The sequence below is a fragment of the Oncorhynchus kisutch genome, linkage group LG5 (genome assembly GCF_002021735.2).
Source record: "Oncorhynchus kisutch isolate 150728-3 linkage group LG5, Okis_V2, whole genome shotgun sequence".
Lineage (NCBI taxonomy): Eukaryota > Metazoa > Chordata > Actinopteri > Salmoniformes > Salmonidae > Oncorhynchus > Oncorhynchus kisutch.
The window spans coordinates 20943742-20969363 of NC_034178.2; the positions used below are offsets into that span (position 1 = coordinate 20943742).

At 42.8% G+C, this 25622-nt stretch overlaps 1 protein-coding gene across 6 annotated transcripts in view; it reads left to right on the forward strand.

Annotated features, from left to right (window-relative positions):
- The window catches only part of LOC109890755 (protein MTSS 2), a 116926-nt gene that overhangs the window by 62860 nt on the left and 28444 nt on the right, over nucleotides 1–25622 (forward strand). For all 6 annotated transcript variants that reach the window (XM_031824655.1, XM_031824654.1, XM_031824656.1 and 3 more), the window contains exons 5-7: nucleotides 1890–1981; nucleotides 2092–2166; nucleotides 24697–24854. In XM_031824655.1, the coding sequence (XP_031680515.1) occupies nucleotides 1890–1981; nucleotides 2092–2166; nucleotides 24697–24854 (325 nt within the window). The remainder of the gene's footprint in view (nucleotides 1–1889; nucleotides 1982–2091; nucleotides 2167–24696; nucleotides 24855–25622) is intronic.

Below are 25622 nucleotides of genomic sequence, written 5' to 3' on the forward strand. Positions count from 1 at the left end.
ACTGAGTTAGGAAGGACGCCTGTATCTTTGTAGTAACTGGGTGTATTGATGCATACCATCCAGTGTAATTAACTTCACTGTGCTCAGAGATATTTAATGCCTGCTTTTAATTTTTTTTATCTACCAATGGATGCCCTTCTTTGTGAGGCATTGGGAAAAACTCCCTGGTCTTTGTGGTTGAAACTGTGTTAGAAATTCACTGCTCAACTGAAAGGCTTTACATGTGTGGGGTACAGAGATATGAGGTAGTCATTCAAAAGTTATGTTAAACACTATTGCACATTTTTACTCCTGCACTTATTTAGGCTTGCCATAAGAAAGGGGTTCAATACTTATTTTATTGCCTCAAAACATTTAATAAAAAAACGACATAATTCCACCTTGAACATATGAAGATAGTGTGTGTGTGTGGGCCAGTGATGACATCTCATTTAAATCCATTTTAAACTCTGGCTGTAACACATTAAATTAAAAAAATCAGGGGAGTGTGAATACTTTCTGAAGGCACTATATCGGGCATTCCTCCAGAAACCACAGCGCGCTGTCCCTTTCTAGGATTATGACCCTGGCTAACTCTGCAATTAAAGCCCAAGTGGATAACAGCAGGCTCGTCTCACGCTCCCCTTCTATCCTGAACCCAATTTCCCCTACATACTTCAGCCCCAGCAAATCCATTCAGGCTCTGCTTAGGGTCCCTTCTGTTGCTCTCAGTGCACTGATGAGACAGACAAATTAACATTCTCACCCTGAGAATTGATTGTACTACAGCCAGTGCTCTCTCGAAGCCTGAGACATGGCTATAATGGTACTTTGGCTGTGGATGGATGAGAGATTGGATTGTTGCTCTGGTACTGTTTGCACGGTACTAAGCCGGGCCAAGCTCTGCTGAGCTGGCCTGATTACACATTAACCATAGTTGCTGGAACCATGCCCGGAATTGACAATGTGAAAATAAAATATCAGAGCCAGCAGAGTATGGTTCGGGTCAAGATGGTACTGTGAAAAGGGTGTGCCTATACGCTTGCCCAGGCTGCAGCCTACTTTCCCCCTCTTCTGAGCTGCTACTTTAGGATAATTTGCTAGCTTTTCTTTTTCACTCTTCATTTTATTTTTTATTTAACGAGGCTCACTACACCTGAAGTGAAAGTTTTGAACACTGTTGCAGATTTAGGTTTTGGTGTAAGTCCTGGCAGTGTCTCGTTCCATATTTTCTTATTTCTCCCTCTAATTTCCATCAGACATGGTTAATTGTCTTTATTTGAATGGATTACACAATGTCAACTCATTGACCGCCCAGCCTCAGTTGAAATTAACAAGGACTGACACCAAAATCCCAATGATCCCATTGACCTTACTGTACATAGGCCCAACCCAGATAGGGGCTCAGCTCTGAATAGGCCGTTAGACAGTAGAGGGAAGGGAAACAGACTTCTGATTTAACCTATAAAATGTATTACTAAGATTTCTTATCGTCATCAGCTTGGCCTAGTTTTCACCAGTCACCCTGTGTGTTGGACGCAGTGATGTGAAAGTGTTAACAGTGCCATCTCACAAGTTTAAACTCATTGTGTGCTAACCTGTCATGGCTGATCAGCTCAGGCTTCATGACATAGAGTTATGTCGGGAATGTGAAGATAGGAGTTCACCGCCTACCTGAGACTATGCTCAGTCTAATTGCTTTTGGTGTTTAATTTTGATGACCTGGTTTATCTAGTTTATGACCACCCGCCTATCAATAACAATTACGTAGATGGATCGGTCATCGACCTGAAAAAAGCTCCGCTTTGTTTCCATTGATGATTCAGAAGTTGTATCGTATCAACCAGTCTGTATAAGATTCTGTATTTTTCACTGTAATGTAACGGCTGGTCTATTGGCTTCCACTGTAGGGCACTAACAGATACCCTGATCAACCCCCTGGAGCTGAAGATTGAGGAGTGGAAGAAGGTGGCCAGTCAGTTGGACAAGGACCATGCCAAAGGTAGGAGACCGTACATACACAAATAGGCATACATACATACAATTATGACAAGTCTGAGTTATCCGACTCAGTTCACTGAGACATAATCTCCTCATTGCTTCCCAATGCAGAATACAAGAAGGCCAGAGCAGACATAAAGAAGAAATCCTCAGATACAATCAAGCTGCAGAAGAAGGTTAAGAAAGGTAAGGGTGTCTGTTTCTAACTCTCTAAGTAATGTGTGATGTGACACTCTCTCCCAGATAAGAGACAACACCCTTGGCAATGTGGCCTAAGTGTTTGGGCGGGGGGATTACACCTAAATAGAAAGTGTGATTCTCAGCAGTGGAATAGTCATTATCGAGGTTCAGGTTACCTTAACACAGCTGGTTTTGTGAAAGGAGACAATGTGGTTTGTCCACACCCGCAGCTGTTACGGTGCCCCTCTTTGCCAATCCATCTCACCACACCTTCAATGTTCCTCTTCCGTACATGGTATCGTTTCAGCCAGGTTATGGTTGTGTAGCTCTAGCTGAGGTCTCCGTAGTGAGAGGCTGTAAAGATAAATACATTTTTCCCAGATGTAAAATTCTATGACAATAACAACAATCTTACCTTGTTAGTTAGCAAAAAGCTTAAACACGATAATCCACCTCCCCGTTATGACTTTTAAATGCATAGCCAGTAATGATGTCATGACTATCGCAGATCTGCAGATCTGAACTATGAATTGAGCTTCAGTCTTCTTTGAGAATTGAAGTCTTTGTTCATTCCTCAAGTGTTGACACCATGACGACTGAGAAAGATATTGGTATCGCAAAGCAGTACTAGCATATGAATATATGGATACCCAGGGCTCCAGACTGCGACCATTTAGTCACATTTTATTAACTGTGTGACTTGGCTGAGCGAGTAAAGTTTGTATTGGTTGCATAGATACGAGCTGCACATTCTACAAGCTAATCTCACTCCAAACTTCCAAATATTTTTGGCTACTAAAACCATGATTTGGTCAAACTGTATTCTGGGGCCTTAGTGTCAAAAAGTGAAGAAACTGTTACGTAGTGTATTAAAGCATCACATTTTGTAGTGCTTCTCTTTGTAATGTATTAATTGATATTAGAAGAGGTGCCCAAAACTGGCACGCAACTCATTTTGCTTTTTACATTCTCCAATATGGCCGCCGATACTGAATCCGATTTTGGAAAGGTGATATTACTGTTGAATTTGTTGCCATATACAATACAAATCTTGTGTATTTGTGACTAATGGACCAGTATTTATCAATGTACCATTTATATTCCATAAGTAAACCTGCATAAAGTAGCAAAAATGGCCTTACAACACCAAACATCTACATGTAAACCATTCAAAAACATGTTTTTAACTACTACATGAATCACCTTAACAAATGGATTATGTTAAAAATATGTTATCAAGCTTAAATAAAAAATGCCTAGATGTTAGTGCCTTCAGAAAGTATTCATACCACTTGACTTATTCCACATTTTGTTGTGTTACGGCCTGAATTCAAAATGGATTAAATTGATCCATCCTCAGTTTTCTCCTATCATAGCCATTAAACTCTAACTGTTTTAAAGTCACCATTGGCCACATGGTGAAATCCCAGAGCGGTTTCCTTCCTCTCCGGCAACTGAGTTTGGAAGGATGCCTGTATCTTTGTAGTGTCTTGATACACCATCCAAAGTGTAATTAATTACTTCACCAAACTCAAAGGGATACTCCATTTCAGCTTTTTTTTTGCCAATCTACCAGTAGATACCATTTTTTGCGAGGTGTTGGAAAACATCCCTGGTGTTTGTGATTGATTCTGTGTTTGAAATTCACTGCTCAACTGAAGGACCTTACAGATAATTATATGTGTGGTGTACAGAGATGAGGTAGTCATTCAAAAATCATGTTTAACACTATTGCATACAGAGTGAGTCCATACCACTTGTGGGACTTGCTAAGCACATTTTTACTCCTGAACTTATTTAGGCTTTCCATAAGAAAGGTGTTGAAGACTTATTGACTCTTTCAACGTTTCAAAAAAGATTTGATTAGCAATTTAATTTTTAATTCAGGCTGTAACACAACAAAATGTGAGGGTGTGAATAGTACATTATCTAGCTAATTTATTGAGAACATTGGTAATTTACAGAATTACTTTTAACTGGAGATGGTCATTCTAATATAGGCTTTTACAATATGCTACAACAAATTCTAGAACATTGTTCTTGAATTTGACAGAATAACGATTTTTGTCTATTGAACAAAGAACTAGAGATTTTGGGCTGTGTTGAAACATTAGTCTTTGGCACCCTGGCACCGTAAATGCTTAACCTGAGCACCAGTTGAAAAAACTTTGCTTCAAGTGCTTAGGAAACTGTACAATGTTTTTTATGTATTGTTTCATACATTGTTAGCCCAGAAAACCGTAAGTGTTATTACATGCAGCCGGGAAGAACTATTGGATGTCAGCACTTACCAGTATTACGACTTTTCCAAAGCGATGCATACAAGGCCCTCCCCCGCCCTCCTTTTGGAAAATCTGACCATGACTCCATCTTGTTGCTCCCATCCTATAGGCAGAAACTAAAACCGGAAGCGTCCGTGCTTAGGTCTATCCAACACTGGTCTGACCAATCAAATTCCACGCTTCAAGATTGCTTCAAGATTGCTTCAATCCATATGTTTTGGGTAGCCTCAGACAATAACATTGATGTATACACTGACTCGGTGAGCGAGTTTATAAGGAAGTGTATAGGAGATGTTGTACCCACAGTGACTATTAAAACCTTCCCTATCCAGAAACTGGATTGATGGCAGCATTTGCGCATAACTGAAAGCACGCACCACCGCATTTAATCATGGCAAGGCGACCGGAAACATGGCTGAATACTAACTGTGCAGTTATTCCCTCCGCAAGGCAATGCATCAGTATAGAGACAAAGTGGAGATGCAATTCAACGGCTCAAACACAAGACGTTTGTGGCAGGGTCTACAGACAATCATGGATTACGAAAAGAAAACCAGCCCTGTCGTGGACATTGACATCATGCTCCCAGACAAATTAAACAACTTCTTTGCACGCTTTGAGGACAATGCAGTGACAACAACACAGCTCGCTACCAAAGACTGTGGCCTCTCCTTGGCCGACATGAGTATAACATTTAAACGTGTTAACCCTCGCAAGGCTGCCGATCCTAGCCTCGTCTCCAGTGCATGCTCAGACCAGCTGGCTGGTGTGATTATGGACATATTCAATCAATCCCTATCTCAGTCTGCTGTCCCCACATGCTTCAAGATAGCTTTCTTGGGACAGGAACAATGGTGGCCAAGGTAACTGAACTAAATGACTTTTGCCCTATAGCACTCACTTCTGTCATCATGAAGTGCTTTGAGAGACTAGTCAAGGATCATATCACCTCTACCTTACCTGACACCCTAGACCCACTCCATTTTGCTTACCACCCCAATAGGTCCACAAACGACGCAATCGCCATCACACTGCACACTGCCCTATCCCATCTGGATAAGATTAATACCTATCTAAGAATGCTGTTCATTGACTACAGCTCAGCATTCAACACCATAGTACTCTCAACTCATCATTAAGCTTGAGACCCGTGGTCTCAACCCCACCTTATGCAACTGGGTCCTGGACTTCCTGACGGGCCACTTCAGGTGGTGAAGGTAGGAAACAATCTCCACTCCGCTGATCCTCAACACTGGGGACCCACAAGGGTGCGTTCTCAGCCCTCTCCTGTACTCCCTGTTTACCCACGACTGCGTGGCTATGCACGCCTCCAACTCAATCATCAAGTTTGCAGACGACACTACAGTGGTAGGCTTGATTACCAACAACAACGAGACAGCCTACAGGGAGGAGGTGAGGGCCCTTGGCGTGTGGTGTCAGGAAAGTAACCTCTCAATGTCAACAAAAGAGATGATTGTTTACTTCAGGAAACAGCAAAGGGAGCACCCCCCTATCCACATCAACGGGACAGTAGTGGAGAAGGGGGAAAGTTTTAAGTTCCTCGTGTACATATCACCGGCAAACTGAAATGGTCCATGCACACAGTATGCTGAAGAAGGCGCAACAGCCCCTCTTCAACCTCAGGAGGCTGAAAAAATGTGACTTGTTACCGAAAACCCTCACGCTTTTACAGGTGCACCATTGAGAGCGTCTTGTCGGGCTGTATCACCGCCTGGTACAGCAACTGCATTGCCCACAACCACAGGGCTCTCCAGAGGGTGATGCGGTCTGCACAATGCATCACCGGGGGTAAACCACCTGCCCCCCCAGGAAACCTACAACACCGATCACACAGGAAGGGCAAGAAGATCATCAAGGACAACAACCACCTGAGCCACTACCTGTATACCCTGCTTCCATCCATAAGGTGAGGTCAGTACAGGTGCATGAAAGCTGGGACAGAGAGATTGAAAAACAGCTTTTGTTAAGGGAGGGAGGCAGCTGCCTACCTACAGACTTGATATCATTGGCCACTTTAATAAATGGAACACTAGTCACTAATAATGTCACTTTAATAATGTTTACATATCTTGCATTACTCATCTCATATGTACAGTGGGGCAAAAAAAGTATTTAGTCAACCACCAATTGTGCAAGTTCTCCCACTTAAAAAGATGAGGCCTGTAATTTTCAGCATAGGTACACTTCAACTATGACAGACAAAATGAGAAAAAAGAAATCCAGAAAATCACATTGTAGGATTATTAATGAATTTATTTGCAAAATATGGTGGAAAATAAGTATTTGGTAAATAACAAATGCCGAAAAATATTCCAAATTAGATCCATAATATCGACAAACATGGCAATTTTTTTAATAATCAATCCTCAAGGTGTTTTTCAAATATCTATTCGATAATATATCAACCGGGACAATTGGCTTCTTAGTAGGAGTGAGAGGAGCAATGGCCGCCTTTGTCTATTACGCACAAAGCACTCAGAGAGCCACCAGCTGACCACTGATGCAATGTTGTCGTTCACGCTAATTTTTCAAAATAAAAGCCTGAAACTATGTCTTGTGACTGTAGACACATTAGGGAAGCCATAGAAAAAGGAATCTGGTTGATATCCCTTTCAATGCTCAATAGGGAGGCATAGGAACGCAGAGGTTTCAAAATAAGATTCACTTCCTGATTGGATTTTTCTCAGGCTTTCGCCTGCAATATCAGTTCTGTTATACTGACAGACAATATTTTTACAGTTTTGGAAACTTTTGAGTTTTCTATCCTATGCTGTCAATTATATGCATATTCTAGCATCTTGTCCCGAGAAATAGCCTGTTTACTTTGGGAACGTTATTTTTCCAAAACTTGAAATACTGCCCCCTAGTCATAAGAGGTTAAAGGCATGGAAGTTATTTCGAGAGGTTACTGCCTTTGTGCAGCTGAACCATTGCAACCCCTTGGTCTGGATTTTGTCCACTTTCACATTGTCAATTATTTGAGAAAGTATCTCTTCTCCAAGAGGCCATTCTCAATGGAGAACACGCCCCATCCCTCCCCACAACACAGGCTGCACTGCTGCAACATTCAAACCGAGCAGTGTACCAAACAAGCATTTGGTCAACAAGTCTGAAAACCATAGAATCCACCTTCACCAGAAATATTTGGAGGGGCTAAAACAGTTTGTTCCTGGACATCTTTAAGGAAACTCTAAAGGCTGCCAAAGGTTGCCCCTCTGATTTCGGAAGGGTCGATGCCACGATGCTGGATTATCATGCACTGCATTATGCCATTGTGATAGAACATGTGAACCAGGGCGCAAAGTATTTTTCTCCACTAATCAATCTGCTACATCTATTTTTGATTCTTGGAGAATAAAACTGATGGATGCTTCAAGTTCAACTGTCATACCCCATCATAACCCAAAATATAAGCTTGTTTTACTCCAATGTTTGCAAACAAAGTAAAAGTACAGCCTCAAAACATTGTTAAAACTTAAATTTTTGTATCATGTAAGGTCAGTCCTTGCATCCAGCCCCATCCCGCTTTTTACTGAAACGGGCATGGAAGACACTTTGTTCCAACTTCTGATTGCCGCTTCAAGGTTTACACCTTATGTATTATATGAAATTGTCACTTAATGAGCTATTTTAAACATGACTAGGGCCATTTAGAATTCTGCTTCCTGGTTAAGTTTGCAATGACCACTGCTTCTAGGATTTGTTCATATCCTCTGAGGGGTGTTTGTACCAAATGTCATACATTTATCTGTTGCATAACAGTTTTATTGTCAAATACCAGCTATTATTGCAGGTATTTTAAATTTTTTGCAATAACTTACATCCTGGTTACGTTTGAAATGGGCCCCCCTTCTGGAATATTTGTACCACCACGTAACATTTATTTTCTCTAAGACCTCGGACTACCAGATGGTGAAGCGTGATTCATCACTCCAGAAAGCATGTGTGGCCTACCACGCGACTGATCTGTTGTTGCACCTAGATGTTTCCACTTTACAATAGCCGTACTTTCAGTTGACTGGGACAGCTCCAGCAGGGCAGACATTTGACGAACTGACTTGTTGGAAAGGTGGCATCATATGACGGTGCCACGTTGAAAGGAAAAGGGGTGTCCACATAGTTTTGTATATATAGTGTATTTGATACGGCTTTGAGATACGGAAAGAAAATATAGCTCCGTTAAAATAAGTCTTTACAGACGAGTGGTTTTCTGCATTGGAAAGGTACAACCACAGACCCAAAGCCATGCTCTGTTTGTTTCTATGGCAGAGGCTGTGGTGTAGCTAAGCCTAGATCCATAAGAAGTAAATGACTCTGGCTAAGCTTAATCAGACTTGCCTGTGCTAATGATTTCCACGGACCAAGTCAAATTATACAAATGACTTTGCTTGTGATGCGCGCCCCTCAAATGATAAATGTAACAGCCTGAGCATACTAGACTTGAAACAACGATACATTAAATGGAACATGGTTACATCTGTATTATCTGACCAGCACTAGTGCTCCCAAGATAAAATTCCATGGGCATTCCACAGGTCACATTTAGAAGTGAGAATCTCAGGTGTGCCGTAAAACTTTTCCTCATTTTGATAATTTTTTTGAACACTCAAGGCCCATCAGTTGGGATCCACTGGCCTAGGTAGCCAAAACTTTATTTAAAAAAAAAAATTTTTAGCACATTGAACTTACTTTTAGATCAATACATAGCTACCAGCAGTGGGTATTATGTTTAAAGTTAGCAATCTAGCTAATATGTTTTGAGTTTTCTCTTACTCTGGTAGGGTTATTAGCCCCAAATAAATTACCTTATGATATTAGTGCACAATAGGTAGGCAAATTCATCTGTATTGAACAAACAACAATATTCAGAAAATTCAGTAAAATATAACAACCAACTATTAATGACAATCACTGGATTAGGAAGCAACACAATCTTGAATCAAGCATTCCTGCATAGACATGTTATTTTATGAATGCAGTCTCAGTAGTCTATTACCTCTAGCACTGTGAATTACTTTATAAGATGATAAATGTTTTCTATTGCGTGGGGATGTGACCAAATCATGGGCTGGTGCCACCCACTGAAAAAGTTATGGCACCAGTGCCACAAGGGGAAAATATTAGTCTGGAGCGAGGGATGGCAAACATACAGTGCCTTCAGAAAGTATTCACGCCACTTTAATTTCTCCACATTTTGCTGCTACAGCATCGCTCACAGTACGGCCCCTCTCCCCCCTCGTGCATTATCCACTTAAATTCCTTTTCTGCTGGTTCCCTCACTCTGATCGGACCGGGTCGAGAACCTACCAGGTCTTAATGGAATGGGTCTAGTTGTCCTCCGGTCCTTTCGGAATGGGTCTATCTATCTCTAAATTATGCATATCGGATCCGGGTGGGAAAGCCCCAGGTCCATTTTGGAACGGGCCCAAGTTGAAGACCTCTACCCTGAACCCACAAACCCTCACAATGCTGGATTCTAACTCCTCTGAAGTCCGAAGGTGTTTGACAACTCAAGGCCGGCTGATATGATCACCATCACGCCTGAACTGAATGAATACTTATTGCCTTCCCTGTGCTTTTTTTACTGTTTCTTGCATTTTGTGTCTTCTCTCTAGCGTGGTTAGTCTGTTGGTCCCATGATTCTTCTTGGCAGTGTACATCTCTCGCTCCCTGCCTAGCCCTAAAAAGGATTAATTGAGGGTCGTTGAAACGGAGCGCTTCTCTGGAAAAAGAAGCTAATGGTCGGGCGTGCTTCAGCAAATGACCCCACCAGCAACAGCCAAGACTCACTGTCAGAGCGATAGAAATAAAGTTAAGTGTCCATTTAAGGAAGGCCATGTTATAGTTCAAGGCTTTGTCTTTCTAGGATGAGTCTCTGTCACATGCAATGTTTAAAGACACACTGACTAGTTAACTACTGTTCTTTTGAAGTTAAAAAAGAGAAGCGCAATAAAATCCAACAATGATTAGCCCTGACTCTTGAACTCCAGCGTCATTCCTCTTGTAGAAATAGGCCATGTTTCTGAATGAGCCATGAGGGTGAGATGTACATCAGCTGGGTCAGGGTGCTCTTTAACCGCTCGCTAATCTCTTTGCTCCTGTAACCAAACTAGCTTCCTTAGCCACGACCTTGGTTTACAGCCAGGGCCAACCACGGGCCGCTTTAAATTGGCTTGCGGTCTGCTTTTGACCTGCAGGCCGTGAGTTTGAGACCCCTGGTTTAGAAGGTCCTCTCTCTCTTTATAGCCCGAAGACCAGTGCCATGATGTTCATCTGGGAGAGGAGATTTAAACCAGGTTGTTTCAAAAGGGAACTGTCTGGATGATATAACATCTAGCCTATTGTAACGAGTGCGCTGAGAGTCCGTAGATTAGGTCCTAGTGAATTAATTTCAATTGAATGAATTTCAACTTCGTAGCCATCCCTCACCAACTGACATTTAAAAATAAAAAAAGACCCGGCGGAGATCATTGCCACCTTGAATTATGCAGAGATGGGCATCATGAAGGTCTCATCATTAATTTAGTTTGAAAGGGGAGAAATTGTACTTTACAATGGTATTGATATTGCAGTTGATCTGGAAGTATTACGTTTTTTAGGCGCAAAAAGAAGGTAAATTGTACGGACCAAGGCGATGTACAAAAGTGAGTTTACGTTATTAGTTATGAGTCGTCAAAATATTGGAGGCTAACTAGGCTAGCTACCGGACTAGCTAAGCTTGCTCGCTAGCTTTAAAGTTAGGCTGTAGTACATTTTGTGTATAACAAACAAAGCTAGCTAGCTTGGCTTGTGGTACTAGCAAGCCCCATTATGGCCGACTCTATCAAAGTTGTACTGAACAACACTGACTCGTAAAAAGAGAGCTTATATTGCTAGCCATCTGACAGCAAAGCCACTTACTCATTTGTCATTTGCCCTCCTGGTTCAAATTGTGTTGGCTGCCACGGCCACTTGATCTTGGAGGTTCTGAAGAATGTCTCCAGCACCCCTCTATCTGTGCGTATAAACTTCGATGGTCTGTCACACACACATGATCCATGGTGTCTGAAGTGAACTTCTCCAGTAAGAACAGTCCGCGGTCGAATTTGTTGCAGCACAGACATTCCTCTTCTGTTGGCGTGGCTGTACAGAACCCGCATAGGTGCTCACTACCAGTCGGCGTCTGACTGTGGCTCCCCAGGTTCAGGAGCGGCGGTTGTAGCGGCCGCTGCTTGCTGGTCTCACAATTCTTATTCTCACTGTCTCAACTCTTCTTCAGTGTATACTCTTCTTGGAAAAAGCAGCCACTGTAATTATTTAGCAATCTCAGACAGACATTGCACAGTAACATAGCTCCCGTGACCCTGTAAAAACTAGTACCGCCAGCTTTTTGAAAAGCCTAACTTTGAGTGAGGGTGGGAACACAATTGGACAAGGAAGTAGGGCTCCCGTCAGGCTGTAGTCTTTACACAGCCATGGAAAATGAGTCAACCTAGATGGCCTGTAATGTCATGGCAGATAGAGCCATTAGACTTGTCTTAACGATGTTCCTAATGAACAAGGGCAATCATATCTACTCGCTGCTAGCGTGATGGTGCAATCGGCAAAACACACATGCAACAATAATTGCTACAAAACATGACTCCGTTCATTTTTAGATTGGACAGCAGGTTCAATCAACCGATGGTGTCATCGGTTTAATTCTGCACGAATATTTAAAATACCGCTATGGTGCATAATTATGTCTGAAATACCTCACTCACAATTTGGGAGACTGATTTGATTATTGAGATCCCCATTAACCCCATGGCAATGGCGACAGCATGTCTTACTGGGGTCCGACACATTATGAAAAAGACAGACAAAAGACTTTACAATTTACATTTCAAAAACATTAACGTGTGTGCGTGCATCAGTTACACATACATGTCAGTACATACACTGTATATAGACTTTTTGTTTTCTTTTTTTCTATTGTTATTGACTGTTTTGTTTTACTCCATGTGTAACTCTGTTGTTGTATGTGTTGAACTGCTGTGCTTTATCTTGGCCAGGTTGCAGTTGCAAATGAGAACTTGTTCTCAACTTGCCTACCTGGTTAAATAAAGGGGAAATAAAATAAGTAAATACACAACCAGTAGGTCACATGGTGTTGCTTTATTAGGTTTATTTGGTTTGCTGTTCACTTGCTCTATATGAGAACGAAGTTCTATACACTCATGGCTCTGTATAATACTGTACGTTTCTTTGAATTTGTTCTGGACCTGGTGACTGTGAAAAGACCCCTGGTGGCATGTCTGGTGGGTAAATGTGTGTGTCAGTACTGTGTCAGTTGACTACGCAAACAATTAGGAATTTCCAAGAAATTAATGTTTCTTATAAAAACAAGAAGTAATGTGGTCTTTACTCAACTTAGCCAAGAGAGACTGGCATGCATAGTATTAATATTAGCCATCTGACAATAAAGAGAAAGTCGTGCGCTCTGTTCTGGACCAGCTGCAGCTTAACTAGGTCTGTCTTTGCAACACTTGACCATATGACTGGACAATAATCAAGATAAGATAAAAGGAGAGCCTGCAGGACTTGCTTTGTGTAGTGTCAAAAAAACACTTTGGTAGTGGAATGACTTTGGCTTCCCTCCAGGCCTGAGGACAAAGCCTTTCCTCTTGGCTCAGATTAAAGATATGACAGGAATGGCTATAAAGTCAGCTACCATCCTCAGTAGCGTTCCATCTAAGTTGTCAATGCCAGGTGTCATTATTGATCAATAACTATTATTTTTTCCACCTCTCCCACACTAACAAAATTACAACTTAATGTTTTTCTTTCATTATTTAAATGTTTTATGCATGAGTACAATGGCTCACTGTTCGTTGTTGGCATTTCCTGCCTAAATTTGCCAATTAAGTAATCGTTAAAATAATTGGCAACATCAAATGGTTTTGTGATGAATCAGCCATCTGATTTGATGAAAAGATGGTGTTGAATTAGTCTTTCTGCCCATAATTTAATTTATGGTGCGCTGTTTTTCCATCATTCTTTCCATCATTGATCTTGGCTTCATATACAGTTTCTTCTTTTTGTTGAGTTTAGTCCCATAAATTCTCAATTTGCAGTAAGACAGTCAGTCAGATGTGCAGCCAGACTTATTAGCCACTCTTCCAACCATAAAATGTTTCAAATCCTCAGTAATCCATGGAGCCTTAATAATTTTAAGTTGGTTTCTTAACAGGTGAATGCTTATCCATAATTGTAAGAAGCAAATTCATAAATTCATTTAGGCTTGGGGATAGAAGCTGTTCAGGAGCCTGTTGGTGTCAAACTTGATGTACCGCTTGCTGTGTTGAAGCAGAGACAAATCTATGGCTTGGGTTGCAGGGAGCTCAGCCACAGTGAATCACAGGGCTGTCCGTACCACCCTCTGTAGCGCCATGCGATCCAGGGCTGAGCTGTTACCATACCAGGCAGTGATGCAGCCAGTCCTAGTGGTACAGCTGTATAATTTTTTTAGGATGTAGGGGCCCATGCCAAACCTTTTCAACCTCCTGAGGGGGAAGAGGTGCTATCACACCATCACGACTGTGTGTGGGAACCATTTTAAATTATTTGGAAAACAAGGAACTTGAAGCTCTCGTCCTGCTCCACTGCAGCTCCACTTGTAACCGAAAGGTTGCAAAATCGAATGCCGAGCTGACAAGGTAAAAATCTGTGGTTCTGCCCCTGAACAAGGCAGTTAACCCACTGTTCCTAGGCCGTCATTGAAAATAATATTTTTTTCTTATCAGGGGCAGAATGACAGATTTGTACCTTGTCAGCTCATGGATTTGATCTTGCAACCTTTCCAGTCCAACGCTCTAACCACTAGGCTACCTGCTGTCCAAATGGATGGAGGTTCTGTGCCTTACTCTTAGATCATCTCCCAAGGGAGTTTGACTATGTTACCTATGTCCCTCATTACAAAACAGCAAATGCACCTAGCATCACACTCTGTCTTTCTCACTGGTCTGCTTCTCTAGCTTTGTCCTGTAGACAGGGGTGATCTGGATAGCGTTGTGGTCAGAGTTGGAGATCGGTGGTTTAATACGGGTGGTGTAGGAGTCTGATGTTGACATAGCACTTGCCCAAAATATTCCCCATCCTGGTGTTGCCTTTGACGATTTGGCAGAAGCCTGGCAAGCACTCAAGGCTACACTGGTTGAGGTCTCCTAGTATTATGACTGGTGTGTCTGGGTGTTTTTGCTGGCAAGCATGGTTGAGGTCTCCCAGTATCATGCTTGCCAGCAAAAACACCCAGATGCACCAGTCATAATACTGGGAGACCTCAACCAGTGTAGCCTTGAGTGCTTGCCAGCTCCCTGTTCATACTGACGTTGAGGGAGTGGTTGTTGTCCCAACACCACACTGACCACCTCCCTGTGGCTGTCTTCTCATCGCCGGTGATCAGTCGTTGTCGCATCGTCAGCAAACTTGATGTTGGAGTCGTATTTTGCCAATCAGTCATGGGTGAACAGGGAGTATAGGAGGGGGACTAAGCACACACCCCTGTAGGGTCAGTGTGGTAGAGGGGATGTTGCCTATCCTCACCACCTCGGGTCGGCCCGTCAGGAAGTCCAGGATCCAGTTACATAGGGAGGGGTTCAGTCCCAGGGTCCTAAGCTTTGTGACGAGCTTGGAGAGGCAAATATTGTTTAACGTTGATATGTAGTCAATGAACAGCATTATCACAGGTATTCCTCTTATCTAGTTGGTTGAGGGCAGTGTGGACTGCAATTGAGATTGTGTCGTCTCATGAATCTGTTGGGGCGGTATGCAAATTGAATTGGGTCTGGGATATTCAAGTTGATGTGGCATAACCAGCCTTTCAAAGCACTTCATGATTACAGATGAGTGCTACAGGGCGGTAGTCATTGTGGCAGGAAGCCTTAGTGTTCATGGGAACAGGAATGATGGTGGTCAGTTTAAGACATGGAGATTACAGACTGGGACAAGGAGCGGTTGAAAATAACTAAATATGCCTGCCATCTGTTCTGCGCATGCTCTGAGAACACAATACCGTCTGGCCCCGTTGCCTCTGGCACCCAGCTTCCGTGTTTTCCTCTACACATTGGAATGTTGGAAACGCATTCCCAGTGTCATTTTATTTTCAATTCAGTCTTATGTAGCAAAATTTGAAATTGTGTTTTTTACATTGGATAAAAGCAGAGACACGGCACAAAATGGTATATCATACACTGAATTTGAGTAACAATGGGTAATTCTGCTTTCCCATTGTTGTAACCTCAATTTTGAGAAAATGGCCTTTGAATGTTTTGGTACCTACTCGAGAGCTCTTCTTTGTCTACACCCATTCAGCATTGTTCACCCTCTTAAGCCAGCCTCACCCATCTCGTTAAGGATTCACATGTGACGTCATGTGCTTAACAGTGAGTATTGTAGTAACACTAAAAGTAGTAGCCTACAATAAGGTAAAATTCCAGGTCAACAAAGTGTCGAGATAAAAAAATGTAAATATTAGATGACGCTTATCCAGACACACTTGTCTAAATTGATGGGTCATGTGAAAGAAATGCTATATAAGCCCCAGCCACATCTTGTTAACTTCTCTAGGGTAGGGGGCAGCATTTGGAATTTTGGATGAAAAGCATGCCCAAATCAAACTGCCTTCTTCTCAGGCCCAGAAGATAGGATATGCATATAATTAGTAGATTTGGATAGAAAACACTAAAGTTTCCAAAACTGTTAAAAAAATGTCCGTGAGTATAACAGAACTGATTTGGCAGGTAAAAACCTGAAAAATCAATTCAAGAAGTAGGAATTTTTTTGTTTGTAGTTTTCTATTCAATGCCATTACAGTATCCATTGACTTAGGACTCAAATTGCAGTTCATATGCCTTCCACTAGATGTCAACAGTCTTTAGAAATTGTTTCAGGCTTGTATTCTGAAAAATGAGGGAGTAAGAGCAGTCGGAATGAGTGGACCCTGCCGGGTCAGAGCTTTTTCATGCGCGCGACCAAGAGTGCCTTGTTTACCTTTTTATATTGACAACGTTATTGTCCGGTTGAAATATTATTGATTATTTAGGCTAAAAACAACCTGAAGATTGAATATAAACATCGTTTGACATGTTTCTATGAATTTTACAGATACAACTTGGATTCTTTGTCTGCCTGTTGTGACTGCGTTTGAGCCTGTGGATTACTGAAGAAAACTGAGGTTTTTGTATATAAAAAAAAATTGTGGCAGCAATGTATTGCACGTGTGTTAGGAGAGAGTAATTTGAATAAAGGCACTGCAGACAATGCTGATGACTGGTCCATCCGAACCACGCATGAACATGGGTAATCTGTATTCGGAGAGCCTGTTTCTGTCCTGCCCTTGACTTTGGTGCGATGTCCATAGCCTCTTTTTCGCAAAACTTCCTGATGATCTCAAGAAGATTGCATTTTTCTAGCTGTGTCCATTCCAGGTGGTGCTTGTACAGGCAGACCATCTATGGGAGGAATGATGTCAGCGTTGTGCAGCAGCTGAAACCTGGTCCCGACTGAGTCTGAACGCTCCTTGGCGACAACAGCTCCAGAGCATCAGTTGTTAAACAGGAAATAACAAACAGAAAATTAAGACATTACAACGTTGCACAACATCAATTCACCTCCCAAGTTTAGATAAGAAGAATAACCTTGTACAATGAAAATGATATTCAGCTGAAGTGCTGGTACTGCTTGAACTGTGGCAGCAGTCTGAAGTACGGAGTCAGGGGTTGTTGCCAGCCATAGCTTTCCACCAGCACCGAACTATCCTCCACAAGCAATCTCAGTGCCAATCATGTTGGAGGTCAATTAAATAATCAAAACGTGTTGTTCTGCTTTTCTTACCAAGTGTTGTCATCGATTCCTTGTAGAGACACCACACTGATACTGCTTTTGTCACATGGGATGGCGGCAGCTTTCCACCAAGTGTTTGTGTCCTGGGTGGCGTCCTGGTAATACTATTGCACTATCCTCTGCGTAGTTGTTGAAGTTCACCACTTGCTGCAAGTCCTCATACTTCAGGTGTAACCTGTGCAATACCTAGGCAAGTAAGTTAAAAACAAATTCTTATTCGCAATGACTGCCTACCCCGGCCAAACCTGGATGACGCTGGGCCAATTGTGCGCCACCCTATGGAACTCCCAATCACAGTCGGATGTGATGCAGCCTGGATTTGAACCAGGGACTGCTGTGACACCTCTAGACCGCTGCACCACTCAGGAGCCCCCCCTTTTTGATGGGAGGCATTAGACCATTTTTCTTGTTTGACTGGTGGAGGAGAGTTGGGCGTGTTCTACTGATGCTGAAATTACAGATACAAATATTTTAGCATTATTATACAATACATAGCCGTAATCACTGTCAGATCGTCAGCTAGCTAACATAAAGCTTTCACTTGGTCTTTTGTTTAGACATATAGCTAACTAGCTAAACAATGAACCATAATCTCAATCCATAGAGTACGAGCAATACAAATTGTCATAGCTAGCTATAGTTAACCAAACAGGTTCAATGTTAGTTAGCTAGCTAACATTAGGCTATAACTAGCAATGCGATTGGCATTCTGAGAACATTACTACACACAGATCATAAACGTAATGTTAGCTAGCGAGCCAGCCATCTAACGTCAGCTAGCTAACTAACAGTTAGCTTTAACTTGCAATTAAAACAACTTTCTGACAAAATTAGAAACGTATAATATCTGTAGCTGGACTCTTAACAGTATACATGGATTCACGGCAGACTGCAAACACTTTCAATTAAATAAGACTTCCTCTGTCTCCGTTTTGTTTGTACAAGTTGCTTTGCCCGTTCATTCTGGTTCATACCGTGTGCCATAAGAATCATCTTAAGCTTTAGCCCCCACACAAACTCTGACCATTTTTCTCGCTCTAGAAGAGCTGGTTAGGCTGTTTTCATGTTATCCAGTAACTGTGCAACAATTTAATCATGCTTTTTTGCCAATGTTTACTGACACCGGCCATATTCAACTGGTGTTGAGCGTTTGTAAATTCATAAGTTATTCTGTGCTCTGGTACACTCAGACGAGAGTGCTCTGAAACATTTGTTGCAGTGCCATTCATTCATTTGCAGATAGTTGTTGACACATCAACCAGGATCAAGGAGCAGGGCAATTTGTGACTTGTTTTGGTAATCAGTCGCTGTATTGGAGGGCGAGTGATTTCTCTTCTCCAGGCAATTAGTACACGGAGGTGTGCTCTCAACCTCTGCTAGGCAATTAGCAATTAGGGTTAATATTTCAGTCTGACCTGGTTTCTCAGCTGCAGCTGTAAGTGGCGGTCGTGTCAGTGGAGGGCTCGTTGGCAAAACTAAGACCGTCACCGAAACAAAGACGATTCTGCAGAGTTATTTGAGGAAGAAAAGAGAGGAAGGCTCCACACCACTCTCTCAATTGAGTATCTTACCTAGTTATTTGGCAAATGTGTGTTTTCTATACCTGTTTCGCCCTTCTCCCTGTAGGCTTTACAAACGCTCCCCACCCGTTAGCGGCAACCCTTCAAATTTAGTGTACCCTGCACGCGCAACCCCTGTGGAATTAGGGGTCTCTGGCAGTGTTTGGAACTGCTGATCTGCGGTAAATAAGGCTGAGTTTATCTCAGCCTGTGTTTCCCTTCAGTCCCTTGACATTTTGGCCCTCACAGAGACATGGATCTCCCCAGAGAACACTGCTGCTCTCTCTTCATCTGGCTACATTTTCTCTCATAGTCCAAGAGCATCTGGTGGTTGTGATGGTGGCACAGGGTTCCTCATTTCTCCAAACTTTCTCACCTGTCCATCTGCTCATTTGAATTCCATGCCCAGTGGGTCATGCGCAGTCACAATTCTCATCTCTATCTCTATCCTTCTCCTGATTCTGCCTATTTAACCCTACTCTCCTGTCTTTCCGCATCATATGACTCGCACTGTCACCTTTCCTCCAGCGGGCTCAGCCCTCCCCTCCTGCTCGGTGACTCTTTGCGAGCTTAAAGAACAGGGCTGCGGGAAAATGGAGGATAATTTAACTTCTGGAGGACCTATCATCCTTTCACTCCCACCGCTCTACCTTCTCTTCCACTGTATCTGCTACTAAAGCCACTTTCTATCACTCTAAATGTCAAGCTTCTGCCTCTAGCCCTAAACTCTTCTACCTCCTTAATCCTCCACCCCCTCTCCTTTCTCTCTGCGGATGACTTTGTCAACCACTTTGAAAAGAAGGTTGACATCCGCTGCTCATTCTCTCAGCCTATTGAGTACACTGGTCTCACTCACACAGAACTGCCCTACTCCTTTACTTTTTTTTTCTCTCTCCAGAAGAAATTCTGCAACTCAACCCCACCCCATCCTCCACCCTTCTCCAGACCATCTCTGGAGACCTCCCATTCCTCACTTCCCTTATCAACAGACCACTGGCTGTGTCCCCTCTGACTTCAAAATGGCCCGAGTCGCTCCGCTCCTCAAGAAACAAACACTCTGCGCATCTGACGTCTCAAACTATAGACCTGTATCCCTTTCTTTTCTTTCCAAAACACTTGAGAGTGCTGTCTCTTGTTTTTGCCCTCAGAACAATCTTCTTGACCCTAACCAGTTAGTCTTCAAGAGAGTTCACTCAACCATGACTGCTCTATTCTGTATTACAGAGGCTCTCAGCGCTGCCAAAGTTGAGTCTTTCTCCTCTCTTCTCATCCTCCTAGACCTATCCACTGCCTTTGATACCGTGAACCTTCAGACCCTCCTCTCCACCCTCTCAGGGCTGTGCACACTGTTGGATTGCATCCTACCCGGTAGGCCGCTCCATATAAGGTGCCGTGGAGAGGATCTGTCTACACCACATATTCTCGCAGAGGTTTCGCCCAGGGCTCGGTTCTAGGCACCAAGTCACTCATCCCCATCATATCCTATCATTGCAATGCGGATGACACTCAACTACTTTTCTCCTTCCCCCTTCTGACATCCAGGTGGCGACATGCATCTCTACATGCCTGGCAGATGTCTCAGCTTGGATGTTGGTCAACCATCTCAAGCTCAACCTTGACAAGACAGAGCTGCTCTTCTTCCTAGGGAAGGCCTGCCCGCTCAAAGACTTCTCCATCACGGTTTTGAGAGTGCAAAGAACCTTGGATTCACGCTGGACAACACCCTGTCATTCAGGGCAACTTCAAAGCAGTGACTCGCTCCTGCAGGTTCATGCTCTACAACATTTGTATAGTACGACTCTACCTCACACAGGAAGCGGTGCAGGTCCTAATCCAGGCACTTGTCATCTCCGGTCTGGACTACTGCAACTTGCTGTTGGCTGGGCTCCCTGCTTGTGCCATCAAATCCCTGCAACTAATCGAGAATACTGCAGCCCTCCCACCCCAGCTCCCACTCAGCCCAGTCCAAGCTCTCCTCTGTTCTGACACCCTGGTGGAACCAGCTTCCCCCTGAATTTAGGACCGCAGATTCGCAACCCATCTTCCCGAAAGCACCTGAAACCCTACCACCTTTTTAGAGTATCCTAAATAATCCATTCTCACCTCAATCCCTCTCCCCACTTTCTAGCTCCGACTTTGCTGAAAGCTACTTTATTGAGGAAAAGTGTACTTGCTATGCCTGTGATATTTGGTTATCCACCGAGCCATCTTAAGATGAATGCACTAACTGTAATTTGTTCTGAATAAGAGCATCTGCAAAATGACTCAAATGTAAAATGGAGGTGTCTTTTATTCCGTTAACTCTCAAATAAATATCTGATCTGACCTTGCACCTTCACCCTTGCCTATTTTACCAGTCTAACAGTGAAAATATCAGTGACTACAACCAAGATTTAGAAAGAAGTGTGTTTTGGAAACGTTAGATCCAGCGCATTTGCGTTTTTATATTTGGAACCCATTTTCTTGGCCTTTGAGAGGATTATTGGAGGGTGTAGGGCTTGTGAGCTGTCTGCTTTGGGTACTATAGCACATAATAGGAAATCAGGGATCATGATGGTGGTCAAAGTTGTGCACTATATAGGGACTTAGGATCCCTCTTTCCAACAGCTTTTGTATTTCCCTTTCTTCCAGACAGCCAATTGTATGTGGAATCTGTTGTCATAGCAGCTGGACACAAATGAGTAGGCAGTCACGTGCCCTCTAGAGTCTCTTTATAGACCCCTGCATACCACATAGCGTTTGTCAACACACACATCCGTTTTGCTGCTCGCCATTGGCCTTCACTCCGGTTCATCTCCTGCTCTCGACAGGCCTGCAGCATGCATCTTCCCAGAGAGCACACTGACACAACAGTTGAAGAGGAGAGGAGTGGTATCTTATGTAGTATCCTCTTACATAGGTGCTCCATCCTTATTGGTGTTGGGGCATGGACTCTACAAGGTGTTGAACGTGTTCCACAGGCATGTTGGTCAATGTTGACTCCAATGCTTCCCACAGTTGTGTCAAGTTGGCTGGAGGTCTTTTGGGTGGTGGACCAGTCTTGAATCACACTGTAAACTTTTGAGTGTGAAAAACCCAGCAGCGTTGCAGTTTTTGACTAGAACCGGTGCACCTGGCAACTACTACCATACCCCATTCTAATGAAACTTAAATATTTTGACTTAGCCCATTCACCCTCTGAATGGCCCACATGCACAATCCATGTCTCAATTGTCTCCAGGCTTAAAAATCCTTATTTAACCGGTCTCCTCCCCTTCATCTATACACTGATTTGAAGTGGATTTAACAAGTGACATCAATAAGGGATCATTGCTTTCACTTGGTAGGTCTGTCATGGAAAGAGCAGGTGTTCTTAATGTGTTTTATGCTCAGTGTATAGAAAACACAGGATATTCAAAACAAAGTGATTTTCAAGGTTATACTGCTTTCTTGTGGCAAAAGTAGGCAATAGCAGGTACTATGCTTTGGCTATCTCAAGCTATGTATTTTTAGTTTCTCAATCAGTCTGAATTTCTCTTCAAAGGTTTTGGGATAAATAACAGACACCTCTGACCAGCAATTTGAATCGGATACTAAGAGGAAAGTTGATCTCAAAATATTTGTACATTATTCATTACATTTATAGATTATACAATGGGTGGGCCTAATTCTGGATGCTGATTGGTTAAAACCGCATTCCAGCTGGTGTCTATTCCACAAGTTACCACTGGCTAAAGCGATGATGTTGAAATGCCTGTTTTACTCTGTCCCATCTCACTGCACAGTCCACTGTCTCATCAGCCCAGCCAGCCAGGGCTGTTCACACTGCTATGCTTTATCTTGGCCAGGTCGCAGTTGCAAATGAGAACTTGTTCTCAACTAGCCTACCTGGTTAAATAAAGGTGAAAAAAAAATATATAAATAAAATCATAAACTTGATATCCACTGATCAAGACAAAGGAGATTATTATGGACTACAGGAAAAGGAGGACAGAGCACACCCCCATTCTCATCGACGGGGCTGTAGTGGAGCAGGTTGAGAGCTTCAAGTTTCTTGGTCCACGTCAACAAACTATCATAGTCCAAACACACCAAGACAGTTGTGAAGAGCGCACAATAGAACCTATTCCCCCTCAGAGACTGAAAAGATTTGGCATGGGTCCTCAGACTCTCAAAGTTCTACAGCGACACCATCGAGAGCATGGTTGCATCACTGCCTGGTATGGCAACTGCTCGGCCTCCGACCGCAATGTACTACAGTATGCACTACAGAGAGTAGTGCTTACGGCCCAGTGCATTACTGGGGCCAAGCTTCCTACCATCAAGGACGTCTACCAGGCGGTGTCAGAGGAAGCCCCTACAAATTGTCACTCCAGGCACTCTAGTCATAGACTGTTCTCTCTACTACCACACAGCAAGCGGTACAGGAGTGCTAAGTCTAGGTCCAAGAGGCTCCTGAACAGTTAATCAATTGGTAACCAAGACTATTTGCATTGCCCCCCTCTTTTAAACTGCTGCTATTCTGTTTATATTCTATGCATAGTCACTTTAACTCAACCTACTGTACATGTACATATCATCTCGACTAACCGGTGCCCCCTGCCCATTGACTCTACCAGTACCCCCTCTATATATCCTCGCTATTATTATTTTACTGCTCCTATTTAATTATTTGTTACTTTTATGTTTTACTTAACATGTATTTCTCATAACTGCATTGTTGGCTATTTAAGGACTTGTAAAGTAAGCATTTCACTGTAAGGTCTACTACACCTGTTGTATTCGGCACATTTGACAAATAAAATGTGATTTAATTTGAAAAAGCATCTAGACATGATCTCCCTTTTTTTAGACTAGCAATTGGTTTTCAATAGCAGAGACTTGTATAAACCTTGCTGTCTGTCTCCGTTTCAATACAGAATTATATCTCCAGCTGTTCCATAGTAATGAAAGTGTAGGAGTCTGAACGAGACAGGCAGGCAGCTTTTCTCTGCCAGTCAAAATCCTGAATAGGCCACATTTTTATGGATACCATGTCAAACAGGGAAAACTAAATGCTGCTAGTTTGGATTCTTTCCAGCTTCAGTTTGAAGTGATTGTGTTAACTGTGTTGTTGGCTAGTTCCTCTGAACAACAGTGTCCTGACAAGAGAGCACATTTTCTATGCCAGGTGAAATCGCGCATCATTAGCTCATTGTTAAATGTCACTAGAAAACAGTTTAATGCAAATGCAGCTACTTTGCCGTTATTCTGGCTGCACTGTTTGACATGACCATAAATTAGCTGTAGTTGGCTAGCTAGCAAGCGATGAGAACGTTGCCTAACAGTATGGCAGTAGAACATTTAGAACGAACGACTGAGTCGCGTCCATAGATACAGAACAAAAAGACTGGGTCGCGTCTCTGGAAACGGATCCAATTGAACGAACGAGCAGCAACCCTAGATTTGTGTCGGGACTATATCTCTTGGAAGGATGAAATCGTATTAATAAATTCATCAAAATATCTTTTTTAAATTAAAATGTGAATCATTATTTGGATATATTGGTAACCAGTTGTATAAAAGTGATAATGCCCTTGAAGCCGTTGTTTGAAGGATATATTGGCCCTCGACATGGTTTCGGGCCTAGCAACACCCGTGCCAGGATATCCTCCAAACACTGTCTTCTCGTGCATTATCACTTAAATGCACACCCCTCAACAAACGTGTTTCGGGCATCGTTTTTTTACCCTGAGTTTTGTTAACTTGCTATAGCAGCCCGCTGGCTTTGTTTGCCTGTTATTTTGCCAGTCTGCTCTGCCTGTCAACTTTGGTTCCCCCCTGTGTTTCCCTAGGAAAGGACGAGGTGCGCGGGCAGCTGGACAGCGCCCTGCAGGAGGTGAACGTGCGCTATGCTGTGCTGGAGGAGACTGAGAAAAGGGCGGTGTGCCGGGCGCTCATCGAAGAGAGGGGCCGTTACTGTGCCTTTGTCAGCATGCTCAAACCTGTGCTGGTGAGTAGGTTATAATAATATTATCATTATCATCTGATCTACAATCAGTCTATGTTCATGACAAATATGTGTTCATGAGTTAGTTATAGTCTCATCTGATCCGGAATCAGTCAGTATTCACATCAAACCTGCGCTGGGGTTATCCTCTCATCTAGAATCAGTGTCCATGCCAAATATGTATTTTTGGTGTGGATATTATTATAATTATAATCCAGAATCAGTCTTTATGATTCATGCGGAACACTCAGCTGCTGAAGTTGATCCATTTTCATATAAAAAGTCTCTGGCTTCTGTTTAGGTAGTACTGACTGAGTACTGACTGAGTCTGGGTCAGATGAGAGTATAAAGCCCTCATACACACAGTTTTCGCATTGGAACAGGTGATTAAGTGATTGGAACAGGTTGGAGGCCCCAGAACCCCATGATGTAACACCATGCAAGTTCAACACTGTTTACGCTGTTGACATGAGAGAGAGTCTATTTTGAGTGAATCTGGCAATGTTTGATGGTGATTGGACGGTCAGTGCCTCAAGGCCTCAGTTCCACATAGCGCACTACTTTTGACGAGAGCCCTATGTAGGGAATAGGCTTCCATTTGTGATGTAGACAGTATTTTAAGTTTTGTCATATGCACAAGTACATTGAAATGCTTAACTTGCAGGTCCTTCCCAACATCAAAAAAAAAAAACATGAGTGTAAGCTGTCTTAGTGGGGAGACTTGGGGATAGACTGTGGGAGAGCAGTAGCTGTTAGCCATTTAACAGTCTT